Source organism: Haliotis rufescens, unplaced genomic scaffold (genome assembly GCF_023055435.1).
Source record: "Haliotis rufescens isolate VD_foot unplaced genomic scaffold, xgHalRufe1.0.p SCAF_28, whole genome shotgun sequence".
In the NCBI taxonomy this organism is placed as follows: Eukaryota; Metazoa; Mollusca; class Gastropoda; order Lepetellida; family Haliotidae; genus Haliotis; species Haliotis rufescens.
In genome coordinates this window covers 6,484,882-6,499,581 of record NW_025963979.1, presented here as the reverse complement: position 1 = coordinate 6,499,581, position 14,700 = coordinate 6,484,882, and the positions used below count along the sequence as shown (strand labels likewise).

The 14,700-nt window shown below is 42.0% G+C and overlaps 1 protein-coding gene across 2 annotated transcripts in view; it reads left to right on the top strand.

Moving 5' to 3' along the window:
* Nucleotides 1–6,970: 6,970 nt before the first annotated feature.
* The window catches only part of LOC124139300 (cadherin-23-like), a 72,981-nt gene continuing 65,251 nt past the window's right edge, over nt 6,971–14,700 (top strand). The window contains exons 1-4 of one of the 2 annotated variants that reach the window (XM_046506268.2): nt 6,971–7,248; nt 7,646–7,709; nt 10,824–10,904; nt 11,778–11,908. In XM_046506268.2, the coding sequence (XP_046362224.2) occupies nt 7,664–7,709; nt 10,824–10,904; nt 11,778–11,908 (258 nt within the window). In that variant the 5' untranslated portion in view covers nt 6,971–7,248; nt 7,646–7,663. Of the gene's footprint in view, nt 7,249–7,299; nt 7,444–7,645; nt 7,710–10,823; nt 10,905–11,777; nt 11,909–14,700 lie in introns of those variants that run through there. The other variant, XM_048402695.1, reaches the window with a different exon arrangement.

Here is a 14,700-nt window from a genome sequence, read left to right as displayed (position 1 = left end):
CGCCCTGAGAGGTAGTTGGTTCGATCCCCGGTCGCGTCATACCTGGCGTTCGGCATTAAGGGGCTAAAAACAAGGACTAGTATACTGTGTCTTAGGGGTATTCATGTTTAATTGCGGCACGGCATCACTCACGCACGCACGCACGCTATATAAGTTTCACCTCACCTTTTTTCAAATGTGATGCTCACTATGTGTGGACACCATCTCTTCAACGAATATAATTAGTGTTATTTAGCGTTTGATCGAATAGCGCAGTGGGCTACTTGGAGATAATACATGTGTTGGCTTGACAATCATTTAGAAAAAGGAACTTTTCCCTACTTAAAAAAACCCTTGTTTTCTGAAAAGTGAATAGCATTTTTACCTGCTGAATTAGCTTTCTATTACAATGTTGTGCTCAATGAAATAGAAATATTCAAACAATGGTTACATTATTATCATTTTATATCGTTATATCAAAGGCTAGTTGTGTGTTAATACCTATGAATTGGAAATGGGTTAGCTTAAAGGATGTATAGTATCCAACACCACCTCAGTGGTCTAGTCGATAGAGCGTCTTCCCGGAGAGTGGAGGGTTGGCGGTTCGATCCCCGGTCGCGTCAAACCAGATTCTACCCGTGAAAATCCGGGTAAGAATAGGTCTTCAGCAAGCCCTGTCGTAAGAGGCGTCAAACGGGATCGGGTGGTCAGGCTCGCTAACTTGGTTGATGCATGCCATCGTCTCTAAATTGCGTGGATCGATGCTCGTGATATCAATCACTGGGTTGTCTGGTCCAGACTCGATTATTTACAGATCGTCGTCACAGAATGTATATCAGTCACATTAGAACAATTGTTATTTGTTGTTTGTCGTTTCACTGTCTGGCGCTGACATTAAGAGGATACAACAAGGGTTTGATGATCGAAGTCAGTACACATCGGCATGGTATCTCGGTGGGCTTACACTATAAAACTGACATTAGTCCAGACTAGTACAAGCAGCCACGCACGCACGCACGCACGCACGCACACACGCACACACACACACACACATATAAACTGTGTTCAATCTTACTCCACTTATTTAATTATTACTATATTGTGCCTGAGAGTTAGAACTTTACTGTGCTTTATATATATATATATATATATATATATATATATATATATATATATATATAAATAAAGAATAAAGACACACTGTGGTAACACATGAGTGATTGTTAGTTTGTCATTAAGTGGTACACATTTGAAATATCTCTTCTTAAGAACATACTTCCCTATATGTTTGGCTGTGAGTATATCAATGCTTCCAATGGAACCTTTCGCTATGTCTAAGTACGTACCTTACAAACATTTGCAGTATAGAAGTCGTTGGACTAGCAGTAGCAAACAGCCATTAGTCCGGACTAGTACAAGCTGCCACACAGCTATATAATGCACCAATTCCACACCAATAAACATGCTCAAAGCGCTATATTATTACCTGGTCAATGGATCACTGTGCACTCGAATTTTATTCAACCCAAGCTGCCTTATGAGGTTCTAGAAGGTTAACATTCACACAACATCTCATCCTACCATCTATTTTTAAAAGAAAATGCTCTAAAAAGATTAACTGGAATATTAAAACAACAACCGTAAGCCAAGTAACTATAGAGAAAAAGGCCTAATAAGGCACTCACTGCGAGATCGGGCTGATCCCCCACGTTTTAAACTTTTTCTCCGATCCACACTCTCACTTCTGAGCTGCAGTTTTCGAGGGTCACGGTCACAACTTCGTCCAGAGTGTTCTGTAAAATATACATTGAGAATGAGAAAGTATGATTCTATGCACCTTAACAATATTCCAGCAATATCACATATCATGTTAGGGAGTTAACCATGACAAGCAAATGCTTTAACACCTCCACCTTCAGTAAAATGGAATTCATTCCAGAATTATCTCTTATCTGGTTGTATTTTACATTAGTTCAAGATACTCCAGTAGTGGTTACATTTCCCGCCATTAGTTAGGTTGTCAGGGTTGTCTCCCCTAGATTTAACACAATGATTTCTGACCAACAGAACTTGTAGTGATTTTGGTAGCGGTATGCCACAGGGGTTTATTCAGAATCCGCGGCGGAGTACAATGGGCTCACTGTCCTAGGTGTAAAATGGAAAGTAAATTTACATCTATATTTGGAAGAAACACCTCGTATGTGACTTTGCTGTAACTTCGAAAGAATATTAATAAGTCAACGACACCTGACAGCGGGCAGCAGTCCAAATTTGTCATGATGTCTAATAATATAAGACTTGGACAAAAATACGAACACTGATGAAACGTTCGTGTAAATCCGATTGAATTGTTCTTGTTGTTTTCTCCAATTTTCAGTTATTTAAATGACGGATTGTACTTTGTTTATTTCGATTTGCCTTTAAAGTCTCAGGTTGTTTTTTCGTGTTAAATGTAGTGTAATCACCATTAAGTAGGCCGCATAAAACACCTAAACATGTATATGTGTCGGACAAGCGTCACGGACAAGGAACACTTTACATGTACATATGTTTGACTAAAAGCACACATAAATAAAATAATACTGGAAATATGTATTTTGCAATTTGCACAGAAGTCATTTGTATATGTAGTTGACAACTTGCAGAGGACTCACGCACGCCCGCCCGCCCGCACGCACGCACACACACACGCACGCACACACGCACGCACATACGTGCATGCTCGACGCTACATACGAGCAAAGTCTTGAACCCTACGTTAAACCATATTTCACTTCACATCTATTTCTTCGGTCTTGTTGCAGTATCAAAAGCAGTTGGATAGTTTGAGAAAGGGGCTTTGTCGCAATGAAATGAATACCTCTTCGTCCGGGTCCGCCAAATGTCTTTGTAACGTGGTGATGTGTTTAGCAGGGACAATAGATCAAATATGCTATAATTTAGCAACAACAGACCCTCCTTTGTTAAAAGTCACCTTTTTCTCCCAGCTAGTCCTAGTTGTCTAGCAACTACGATTGACAGTGTACCTTGAAATACACACTCCCCATGATAACTTTAGCAAAAGTTATTTTCATGACATTTTGGTTTCGCCAGAAATTATTTCAAAATTGAATGTTATCTGTAATAAGTTACAGTCTTTCATATTTTCTCTTGTGATGTTCAAAGAATTGCTCCACGTGCAATCAAGTACTATATATCTTATTATATTTTATTACGACATCATAGCTTACATGAATGAATGTTGTTTTACGATTATTCATATTGTAACCACCCGAACATTAGTGTAGTCGGATCTTAAGACAAACGCAGGGTACTAGGGATCAATTTTACCCTGAATTCCCACGGGGAAAGGAATGTATTGTTGATCTACCACATGCCCGTAGGGAATAAATTTGATATTAACACACACGCATGACGTTTGCAAAAGCCCACATATCATGTTCATATACTGCATTTTCAAGCAAAGCCACTTTCTGAAAATCACACTCATATATACTAACGGAGAAAAGTATCTGTGCTTCACATAATGTTCAATAAAACATTTTTTTTTCTGAAATTAAGTAGTGCATTTTTCAATACATATTCACCATGACTTTAAGGTGATTGACAGTATGCACCTGCATGTTAATGCAAGGCGCACAATTTGGATGTTTGCGAGTTTGTTGGAGCATGAAACTCATACACGTGGTACATTAATGTGAACAGCACAACATGAATGTTGAGCTATCAGGTGTTCATTAAAGCTCTTTGGCCTAACCGTATACAACGCTTACGCAATGTCACGGCTTGCTTTAAATCATCGTGTACGCGCCGTGGGTATGCTTCAAACAGGAATGGCCGAAAACGAAGTTGCTGGACATTTTAATGTTCATCGAAAAATAAAATCATCTCTTTGGGGACGTTTTCTACAGCAGGGCAATACTCATGACTTTCCTCGGCCGGGCGTCCACGTATGACGTCACGTCAACATGACAACCATATTGAGTTGGTGCATCCTCGGAATCGATACTAAACTGTCATATTAACAGATCGGACAATTCCTGGGTTGAGACCAAATTTAGTGGTCGGATCGATGCAACCGGTTGAGGGAGCACAACGTCCGGCCCCGACGTCAAGCAATACGTCAAACTTTGCTTCCACGGCTCCATCATGCACGCCTAGCATGGTGTAGAGGCTCTGAGGTTCAGAAGACTAGATTGGCAAAGTATACTGTTCACAGGTGAGTCCAGGTTTCAGGATCTGGTGGTCATGCAAGGTTCTACAGGCGTACAGGGGAATTGTTTTTGCGACGCTTGCGTTACTCAACGTCGTCAGCTTGGGGGTGTAAGTGTAATGGTATAGGGTGGCATCACAACTCATGGGAGAACACAACTCATCAGTGTTAATGACAATTTGAGTGGCGTACACTACCTGGACGACATCGCTCGAGATCATGTTCTAACCTTTGTGCAAACGCTGTTTTTAACCATTTGGTGTCTTCAAAGCACCGTGGCTGCTTCGCCTGTATCAACGCAAATGGTGATCACACCCGATATTGACATTGTTAATTGAGGTGTTCCACCACCCCTCTTTTAGGGCGTGTAGCTCTGTCTCCTGTTACCAGGTATGGATTTTGTCAATGAATTTGTTATGATAAACATTGAACAGGCGAATAACCAAATATTATAATTTAAACCACTTTGTAGCTGTTTTTTACGCTGGTGTTTTGCAGGCTTGGCGGGATGAACACTTTTATCGTAAGTGGAGAGAAAATATGGCCATCATCCAAGTATCCCTCGGTCATGAAAAGGATCAAATAATTACATGCTCCAGAAATGCCGCAAAGCGTTCAGCACGCAGCACAGATACTGCATTGTGAGAACATGCATAGACCAAACTAAAGGAGTCATATTTAAAGCCACGGGAGTTGGTCTGCATTCTTAAAGCCACGCCAACTTTATATAATGAAGCACACTCTTTCTCCACGAAAGACACCCACTCCTGGTCGGCTGTTTGTGACACACAATCTTGTAGAACGGGTTTCACGGTCGAATTGTGTCTGCTGCTATAGCTCGGCTTTGTGAAGCGATACTTAATGCCGTGTTAAATGTTTGTGAATCTGTTGACAGTCTGTGTATAATACATGTCCCAATGTATCGACACGGGAGGATTTTGACACACCAAACGCGCCTCAGTTTAACATTTATGTTGAAGAATGGGAAAAATGAAGCCTGACAAAGCACGGGTGTGATGCTGACAAACCTAGAAACATAATTGGGGCGAACCGGGATTCGAACCCACAATCATAGGTTTCTGGCGTGCCCAAGGGACGCAACTCTGCACAGCGAATCGCGGCGCCTTAGACAACTGGGCCACCCTAATGGTATTAGGACTGGGTTGCCAGTCAAACAGTCATATTAAAGGTAGCAATCGATTGCTCGTTTCATGCTCTGGTTAGTTTCAAAACGTAGCCTAAATTATCAGGCTATTTTCAGCGTCATGTGTTTTCTTCTGGTAGTTTTACGGCCAAGTGTATACAACATGTGTCGTGTAGGCCATGTGTAATGTCAGGACTTCCAGTCTTTGGGTACTGCTCGATGACTTCCTTACTTTGGGAGTTTATCCTTAAAAAGAAGAACTATTTCGAAATGAAAAACAACTTACGGAAAAGTTTTTAATGGTCTTCATTAGACATACCCAAATAATGTTCCATTGGAAGCAGTAATGTATCAAGCTTAAGACAGTTCAAATACTATCTTTATTAAAAAAGCCGCTACTAATACTGGAAATGTGACACTGCAAAAGTGTATGTCTCCCTTCGAATGACGTTTAATTGCTGAAGAAGATTGACAGATCTATTCAGATTGACTGCACTTTTCCCTGGCCTTTCCCAACTTAGTGTTGTTTACGGTTCGTGTTTTCATCTGACAGTTTTGATATCCGTATTTAAGAAGACATGATGCAGAACGCGAAATCGCGTTTTCAAAAATCTAGATCAAGATGAAAATATTTTAATGACAACAAATAAAAAGTTATATTTCTACATTCCAGATGGTTTAATGGAAACTACTAGTTGTACAGCTGGAGTGGGTTCCTCATTTCAATTTGCCCACAGTACGTATTGCTTTCAGAGTTACAAACAGGGGGTATTGCCTACATTGTATATTCCCAACAGTGCCTACAATGCCTTTTGCATACAGTTCAGTTTGCACGCGTGTATGTGTGTATGTGTGTGTGTGTGTGTGTGTGTGTGTGTGTGTGTGTCCTCTGCAAGCAAGTCGTCATCTACATATACAAATGATTTCTTTGCATATTGCAAAGTACATATTGCCTGTATTATTTATTTATGTGTGCTTTTCGTCAAACATATGTACATGTAAAGTGCTCCTTGTCCGTGACGCTTGTCCGACACATATACATGTTTAGGTGTTTTATGCGGCCTACTTAATGGTGATTACACTATATTAAACACGAAAAAACACCCTGAGACTTTAAAGGCAGATCTAAAAAACAAAACAATCCGTCATTTAAATAACTGAAAATTGGAGAAAACAACAAGAACAATTCAATCGGATTTACATGAACGTGTCATCAATGTTCGTATTTTTGTCCAAGTCTTATGTTATTAGACATCATGACAGTACTGTCACGTCTCGTTGACTTATAACTATGCTTTCGAAGTTACAGTAAAGTGACACACGAAAAAAATTTTGGATGTAAATTTACTTTCCATTTTACACCTAGGACAGTGAGCCCATTGTACTCCGCCGTGGATTCTAAATGAACCCCTGTAGCATACGACCTGATTCCCGGCAACATGTGGTTATTTCTGTTAGTCCATTTCCTTTCTACGAATCATTAAAGTGTTGAAATAATGACACAACCATTCGTTGTTTCCATTCCATTTCACCGAATATTGATACGCTTTACAAACGGTTCGTAAACATAGATTCGTATTCGTACAGACCCATACACTATGCACAAAACATTCCCTTAGAATAGGTAGCAATAGTGTGTGTCATACCCGCGCTGTGTATTAGGGGTAGCGCTCTATTGACGGTCTCCGCTATTAATCGAAGAGGAGTTATTGTGCAGACACTGCTTTGGGAGCTCCGCTGAAAGTGTTTGTGCAAGCTATACAAATGACAGGAATCTGGTGTCATGTCATAAACACAATCCCAAATCTCGACTCAGAACGTGTTTCTCCTTGGGCGTTGACGAGATCCAACATGGATGACCACTCTCAAACTCACATTTCGGAGACTTAACGCAAATTTGCAGTATATTACGGTAAGATATCAGTTAGATACCTAACGCTAACTTTTCGTTGAATGTATGTCATGCGGAACAAGAATGTAATGAAGGATTGTACATGGGGGCTGCTATATTATCCAGACAGGCTGTCTTGTTGGGGCGATTTGTCCGATACTTTTACGGACTTTGTTTTGCTATCAACGATTAAGATTATGATGTATATCAAACCGAGTGAGTATTTTAGCTTTCATTTTCCTATTGATTCATTCCTACCGTTCAATTCAACGAATATTCATGCCTTATATCTTCATATATGTATTAAAAGTAAATGGTACGTGAGTAAACGCTCAACGTGTTCTTTTTAGTAAATACTATCTATAACAACACACAATTTGAAATGTAAGTAACAGAATAAATACTTTTCATTTTATAGAACATACCCTGATTCGCTATGGCGTCTGAGAGCCTTGTACTGGCGCTTCTTCTGGGTGTGATTGGTGAGTGCAGCCTTAACCATGTAACTGTTGATAGATACAGTGTTGATCAACCTTAACTGACATGTATCTCAACTGAATCTGTATTCCCATTAACGAAAATAGGCTTGCCACATGTACCATGCATATTCAAAGGCAGTATATCTGAAATAATGCTATAAGATACTCTGTAACATGGATACCCACTCTTTGTTTCTTGACATACATACTCAGTACTGTACACTCCCTATTCCTAATATTCCTGGTGATACATACTCAGCACTGTACACTCCCTATTCCTAATATTCCTGGTGATACATACTCAGCACTGTACACTCCCTATTCCTAATATCCTGGTAATACATACTCAGTACTGTACACTCCCTATTCCTAATATTCCTGGCGATACATACTCAGTAATGTGCGCTCCCTATTCCCAATAGTACTGGTGATACACACTCAGTACTGTACACTCCCTATTCCTAATACTCCTGGTGACATACTCAGTAATGTGCACTCCCTATTCCCAATATTACTGGTGATACACACTCAGTACTGTACTCTCCCTATTCCTAATACTCCTGGTGATACATACTCAGTACTGTACACTCCCTGTTCCGAATATTCCTGGTGATATACTCAGTACTGTGCACTCCCTATTCCAAATATTACTGGTGATACACACTCAGTACTGTACACTCCCTATTCCTAATACTCCTGGTGATACATACTCAGTACTGTACACTCCCTATTCCTAATATTCCTGGCGATACATACTCAGTAATGTGCACTCCCTATTCCCAATATTACTGGTGATAGACACTCAGTACTGTACAATCCCTATTCCTAATATTCCTGGTGACATACTCAGTACTGTGCACTCCCTATTCCCAATATTACTGGTGATACATACTCAGTACTGTACTCTCCCTATTCCTAATACTCCTGCTGATACATACTCAGTACTGTACACTCCCTATTCCTAATACTCCTGGTGATACATACTCAATACTGTACACTCCCTATTCCTAATACTCCTGGTGATACATACTCAGTACTGTACTCTCCCTATTCCTAATACTCCTGGTGATACATACTCAGTACTGTACACTCCCTATTCCTAATACTCCTGGTGATACATACTCAGTACTGTACACTCCCTATTCCTAATACTCCTGGTGATACATACTCAGTACTGTACTCTCCCTGTTCCTAATACTCCTGGTGATACATACTCAGTACTGTACACTCCCTATTCCTAATACTCCTGGTGATACATACTCAGTACTGTACACTCCCTATTCCTAATACTCCTGGTGATACATACTCAGTACTGTACTCTCCCTGTTCCTAATACTCCTGGTGATACATACCCAGTAGTGTATACTCTCTATTCCTAATATTCCTGGTGATACATACTCAATACTGTACACTCCCTATTCCTAATACTCCTGGTGATACATACTCAGTACTGTACACTCCCTATTCCTAATACTCCTGGTGATACATACTCAGTACTGTACTCTCCCTGTTCCTAATACTCCTGGTGATACATACTCAGTACTGTACACTTCCTATTCCTACTATCCCTGGTGACAGATACTCAGTAGTGTATACTCTCTATTCCTAATATTCCTGGTGATACATACTCAATACTGTACTCTCCCTATTCCTAATACTCCTGGTGATACATACTCAGTACTGTACACTCCCTATTCCTAATACTCCTGGTGATACATACTCAGTACTGTACTCTCCCTGTTCCTAATACTCCTGGTGATACATACTCAGTACTGTACACTTCCTATTCCTACTATCCCTGGTGACAGATACTCAGTAGTGTATACTCTCTATTCCTAATATTCCTGGTGATACATACTCATTACTGTACTCTCCCTGTTCCTAATACTCCTGGTGATACATACTCAATACTGTACACTCCCTGTTCCTAATATTCCTGGTGATACATACTCAGCACTGTACACTCCCTATTCCTAATACTCCTGGTGATACATACTCATTACTGTACATTCCCTATTCCTAATATTCCTGGTGATACATACTCAGCACTGTACACTCCCTATTCCTAATATTACTGGTGGTACATACTCATTACTGTACACTCCCTATTCCTAATATTCCTGGTGATACATACTCAGCACTGTACACTCCCTATTCCTAATATTCCTGGTGATACATACTCAGCACTGTACACTCCCTATTCCTAATATTACTGGTGATACATACTCAGTACTGTGCACTCCCTATTCCTAATATTCCTGGTGATACATACTCAGTACTGTGCACTCCCTATTCCCAATATTACTGGTGATACACACTCAGTACTGTACACTCCCTATTCCCAATATTACTGGTGATACACACTCAGCACTGTACACTCCCTATTCCTAATATTCCTGGTGACATACTCAGTTGTGTACACTCCCTATTCCTAATATTCCTGGTGATACATACTCAGTACTGTGCACTCTCTATTCCTAATACTCCTGGTGATACATACTCAGTATTGTACACTCCCTGTTCCTAATACTCCTGGTGATAGATACTCAGTTGTGTACACTCCCTATTCCTAATATTCCTGGTGATAGATACTCAGTACTGTGCACTCTCTATTCCTAATACTCCCGGTGATACATACTAAAAAAAATTGTACACTCCCTGTTCCTAATACTCCTGGTGATAGATACTCAGTTGTGTACACTCCCTATTCCTAATACTCCTGGTGATAGATACTCAGTACTGTACACTTCCTATTCCTAATATTCCTGGTGACAGATACTCACCACTGTACACCCCATATTCCTAATATGTCTGGTGATACATACTCAGTACTGTACACTCCCTATTCCTAATATTCCTGGGGATACATACTCAGTACTGTACACTCCCTATTCCTAATGTTTATATATATATATAATGTTTATATATATATATATATATGTCCGGTATTGTACACACTCATATTCATGATATTCCTTGATAAGGATACTCAGTTTTCTACACTCCCTGTTCCTTATAGCCCTTGAAATAGGCACTCAGTAGTGTACACTCTCTAGTACTTGATTAATACACTCAGTACTATAGTAATACCATGTCACAACTTGTCTGTTTGTACAGGGACGTGCTGGGGCGAGGATGAGCCCCCTGTTTTTGTGAACAACATGAGAGGTCTACAAATATCAGAGTCTACGGAAGTTGGTAGGTGAACACAGTTAATCGGGAACATTTAGGTCCATGAGCCAGACCAGATATTGGTACCACCTAGGGTGGCAAAATCTCAGTATGATTTTTTGAAAGTCATATATCCATAGATGAAAAAAACACTTTGAAAGCATTCCGGGACTCACAGCTTAGTAATCACCACATAAAGGGGGACCCCTCAGTCGAATCCACGGGACTAGATTTTAGGGTAGGGGAAACAAGAAAGTGGAATAACTTTTACAAGCAATAGTCATATGGTGAAGTATGACCACTCAAAATGTTGGTAACCTGATGCTTTACATGTTGGTATGTAATATAGGACTATTACAGTAATATGACCTGTGATACAGCTCTTATAAGTAGAGGAGTTATATAAATGTTAAAAATTTATTATTTCACATGTATACATAATACACTGTTTTCTCTAAGTAAAAAAGAATTCTGATTATAGAAGAAAATCTTATGATAAACTAAAGGTTTTGTTTGATATTATACGTGTGTGTTAGAGGCTTGAAATACTTTTATGATTTGTAATACATATTCAAATTATTCTTTCCTATGGTATTAGGCTTTCTCTGATACAACGTTGCCATATCTAGGCTCTAAATATCAAGAAGAAATATATTGTTCATGTGATGATCTAATTCGACTGTTACGAACATATTTGAGTTCTTGCAGGACTATACTGTAGACCGATACACAATCAGACACATTTCACTGACTCCTTACCGACCAGTCCCTGTTTTTTTTCATTTCTCAATTTATTCGCAGAATCATAACAGTGCGATAAGCCCATGTGCTGCTTAACATCATAATGTAGTGACCCTGAACTGCAAATATTGATATATTTTGTTGCTTTGATATTTCCAGGTACATCCGTTTATACGTTGTCCGCAACGGGTGAGGAGCCTATTATATATGACATAAAGGCAGACATGTTTACGGTCAACGCGACAACGGGGGTGGTGACGCTAAGTCGGCCTGTGGATTACGAGTCAGGGGTAAGTGCTGACTGTACCAGACGTAGTCTCGTCTCTACGAGTTATACGTACGCAAGGGAATGTATGTATGTTCACAGGCATCGATGTAGTGGTGAGTGTATGTGTGTATGTGTTTGTGTGATAAATCGTGTCCTTTTCTCGGCCTCTTGCCTTTGGCCCAATAGTAAGTGCGGAGGGCTTGATTCTCACTCGACGCTTACCTTTGGCCCAAGAGTAAGTGTGGTTGGCTTGATTCTCACTCGACTCTTGCGTGTGGCCCAAGAGTAAGTGTAAAGGGCTTGATTCTCATTCGACTCTTGCGTGTGGCCCAAGAGTAAGTGTGGAGGGCTTGATCCTCACTCGACGCTTACCTTTGGCCCAAGAGTAAGTGTAAAGGGCTTGATTCTCACTCGACTCTTGCGTGTGGCCCAAGAGTAAGTGTGGTTCGCTTAATCCTCACTCGACTCTTGCGTGTGGCCCAAGAGTAAGTGTGGTGGGCGTGATTCTCACTCGACTCTTGCTTGTGGCCCAAGAGTAAGTGTGGAAGGCTTGATCCTCACTCAACTCTTGCGTGTGGCCCAAGAGTAAGTGTGGAGGGCTTGATTCTCACTCGACTCTTGCGTGTGGCCCAAGAGTAAGTGTGGAGGGCTTGATTCTCACTCGACTCTTGCGTGTGGCCCAAGAGTAAGTGTGGAGGGCTTGATCCATAGTGACTCCTACGAGTTATACGTACGCAAGGGAATGTATGTATGTTCACAGGCATAAATGTAGTGGTGAGTGTATGTGTGTATGTGTTTGTGTGATAAATCGTGTCCTTTTCTCGGCCTCTTGCCTTTGGCCCAATAGTAAGTGCGGAGGGCTTGATTCTCACTCGACTCTTGCGTGTGGCCCAAGAGTAAGTGTGGTGGGCTTGATCCTCACTCGACGCTTACCTTTGGCCCAAGAGTTAGTGTAAAGGGCTTGATTCTCATTCGACTCTTGCATGTGGCCCAAGAGTAAGTGTGGTGGGCGGAATTCTCACTCTACTCTTGCGTGTGGCCCAAGAGTAAGTGTGGTGGGCTTAATTCTCACTCGACGCTTACCTTTGGCCCAAGAGTAAGTGTAAAGGGCTTGATTCTCACTCGACTCTTGCGTGTGGCCCAAGAGTAAGTGTGGTTGGCTTGATCCTCACTCGACTCTTGCGTGTGACCCAAGAGTAAGTGTGGAGGGCTTGATTCTCATTCGACTCTTGCGTGTGGCCCAAGAGTAAGTGTGGTTGGCTTGATCCTCACTCGACGCTTACCTTTGGCCCAAGAGTAAGTGTAAAGGGCTTGATTCTCATTCGACTCTTGCGTGTGGCCCAAGAGTAAGTGTGGTTCGCTTAATCCTCACTCGACTCTTGCGTGTGGCCCAAGAGTAAGTGTGGTGGGCGTGATTCTCACTCGACTCTTGCTTGTGGCCCAAGAGTAAGTGTGGAAGGCTTGATCCTCACTCAACTCTTGCGTGTGGCCTAAGAGTAAGTGTGGAAGGCTTGACTCTCACTCGAGTCTTGCCTGTGGCCCAAGAGTAAGTGTGGAGGGCTTGATTCTCACTCGACTTTTGCGTATGGCCCAAGAGTAAGTGTGGAAGGCTTGATTCTCACTTGACTCTTGCGTGTGGCCCAAGAGTAAGTGTGGTGGGCTTGATTCTCACTCGACTCTTGCCAGTGGCCCAAGAGTAAGTGTGGTAGGCTTGATTCTCACTCGACTCTTGCGTGTGGCCCAAGAGTAAGTGTGGAGGGCTTGATTCTCACTCGACTCTTGCGTGTGGCCCAAGAGTAAGTGTGGAGGGCTTGATTCTCACTCGACTCTTGCCAGTGGCCCAAGAGTAAGTGTGGTGGGCTTGATTCTCACTCGACTCTTGCCAGTGGCCCAAGAGTAAGTGTGGAGGGCTTGATTCTCACTCGACTCTTGCGTGTGGCCCAAGAGTAAGTGTGGAGGGCTTGATTCTCACTCGACTCTTGCGTGTGGCCCAAGAGTAAGTGTGGTGGGCTTGATTCTCACTCGACTCTTGCGTGTGGCCCAAGAGTAAGTGTGGTTGGCTTGATCCTCACTCGACTCCTGCGTGTGGCCCAAGAGTAAGTGTGGAGGGCTTGATCCTCACTCGACGCTTACCTTTGGCCCAAGAGTAAGTGTAAAGGGCTTGATTCTCACTCGACTCTTGCGTGTGGCCCAAGAGTAAGTGTGGTTGGCTTCATCCTCACTCGACGCTTACTTTTGGCCCAAGAGTAAGTGTAAAGGGCTTGATTCTCACTCGACTCTTGCGTGTGGCCCAAGAGTAAGTGTGGTTGGCTTCATCCTCACTCGACGCTTACCTTTGGCCCAAGAGTAAGTGTAAAGGGCTTGATTCTCACTCGACTCTTGCGTGTGGCCCAAGAGTAAGTGTGGTTAGCTTCATCCTCACTCGACGCTTACTTTTGGCCCAAGAGTAAGTGTAAAGGGCTTGATTCTCACTCGACTCTTGCGTGTGGCCCAAGTGTAAGTGTGGTTGGCTTCATCCTCACTCGACGCTTACTTTTGGCCCAAGAGTAAGTGTAAAGGGCTTGATTCTCATTCGACTCTTGCGTGTGGCCCAAGAGTAAGTGTGGTTGGCTTGATCCTCACTCGACGCTTCCCTTTCGCCCAAGAGTAAGTGTAAAGGGCTTGATTCTCATTCGACTCTTGCGTGTGGCCCAAGAGTAAGTGTGGTTGGCTTAATCCTCACTCGACTCTTGCGTGTGGCCCAAGAGTAAGTGTGGTGGGCGTGATTCTCACTCGACTCTTGCCAGTGGCCCAAGAGTAAGTGTGGAGGGCTTG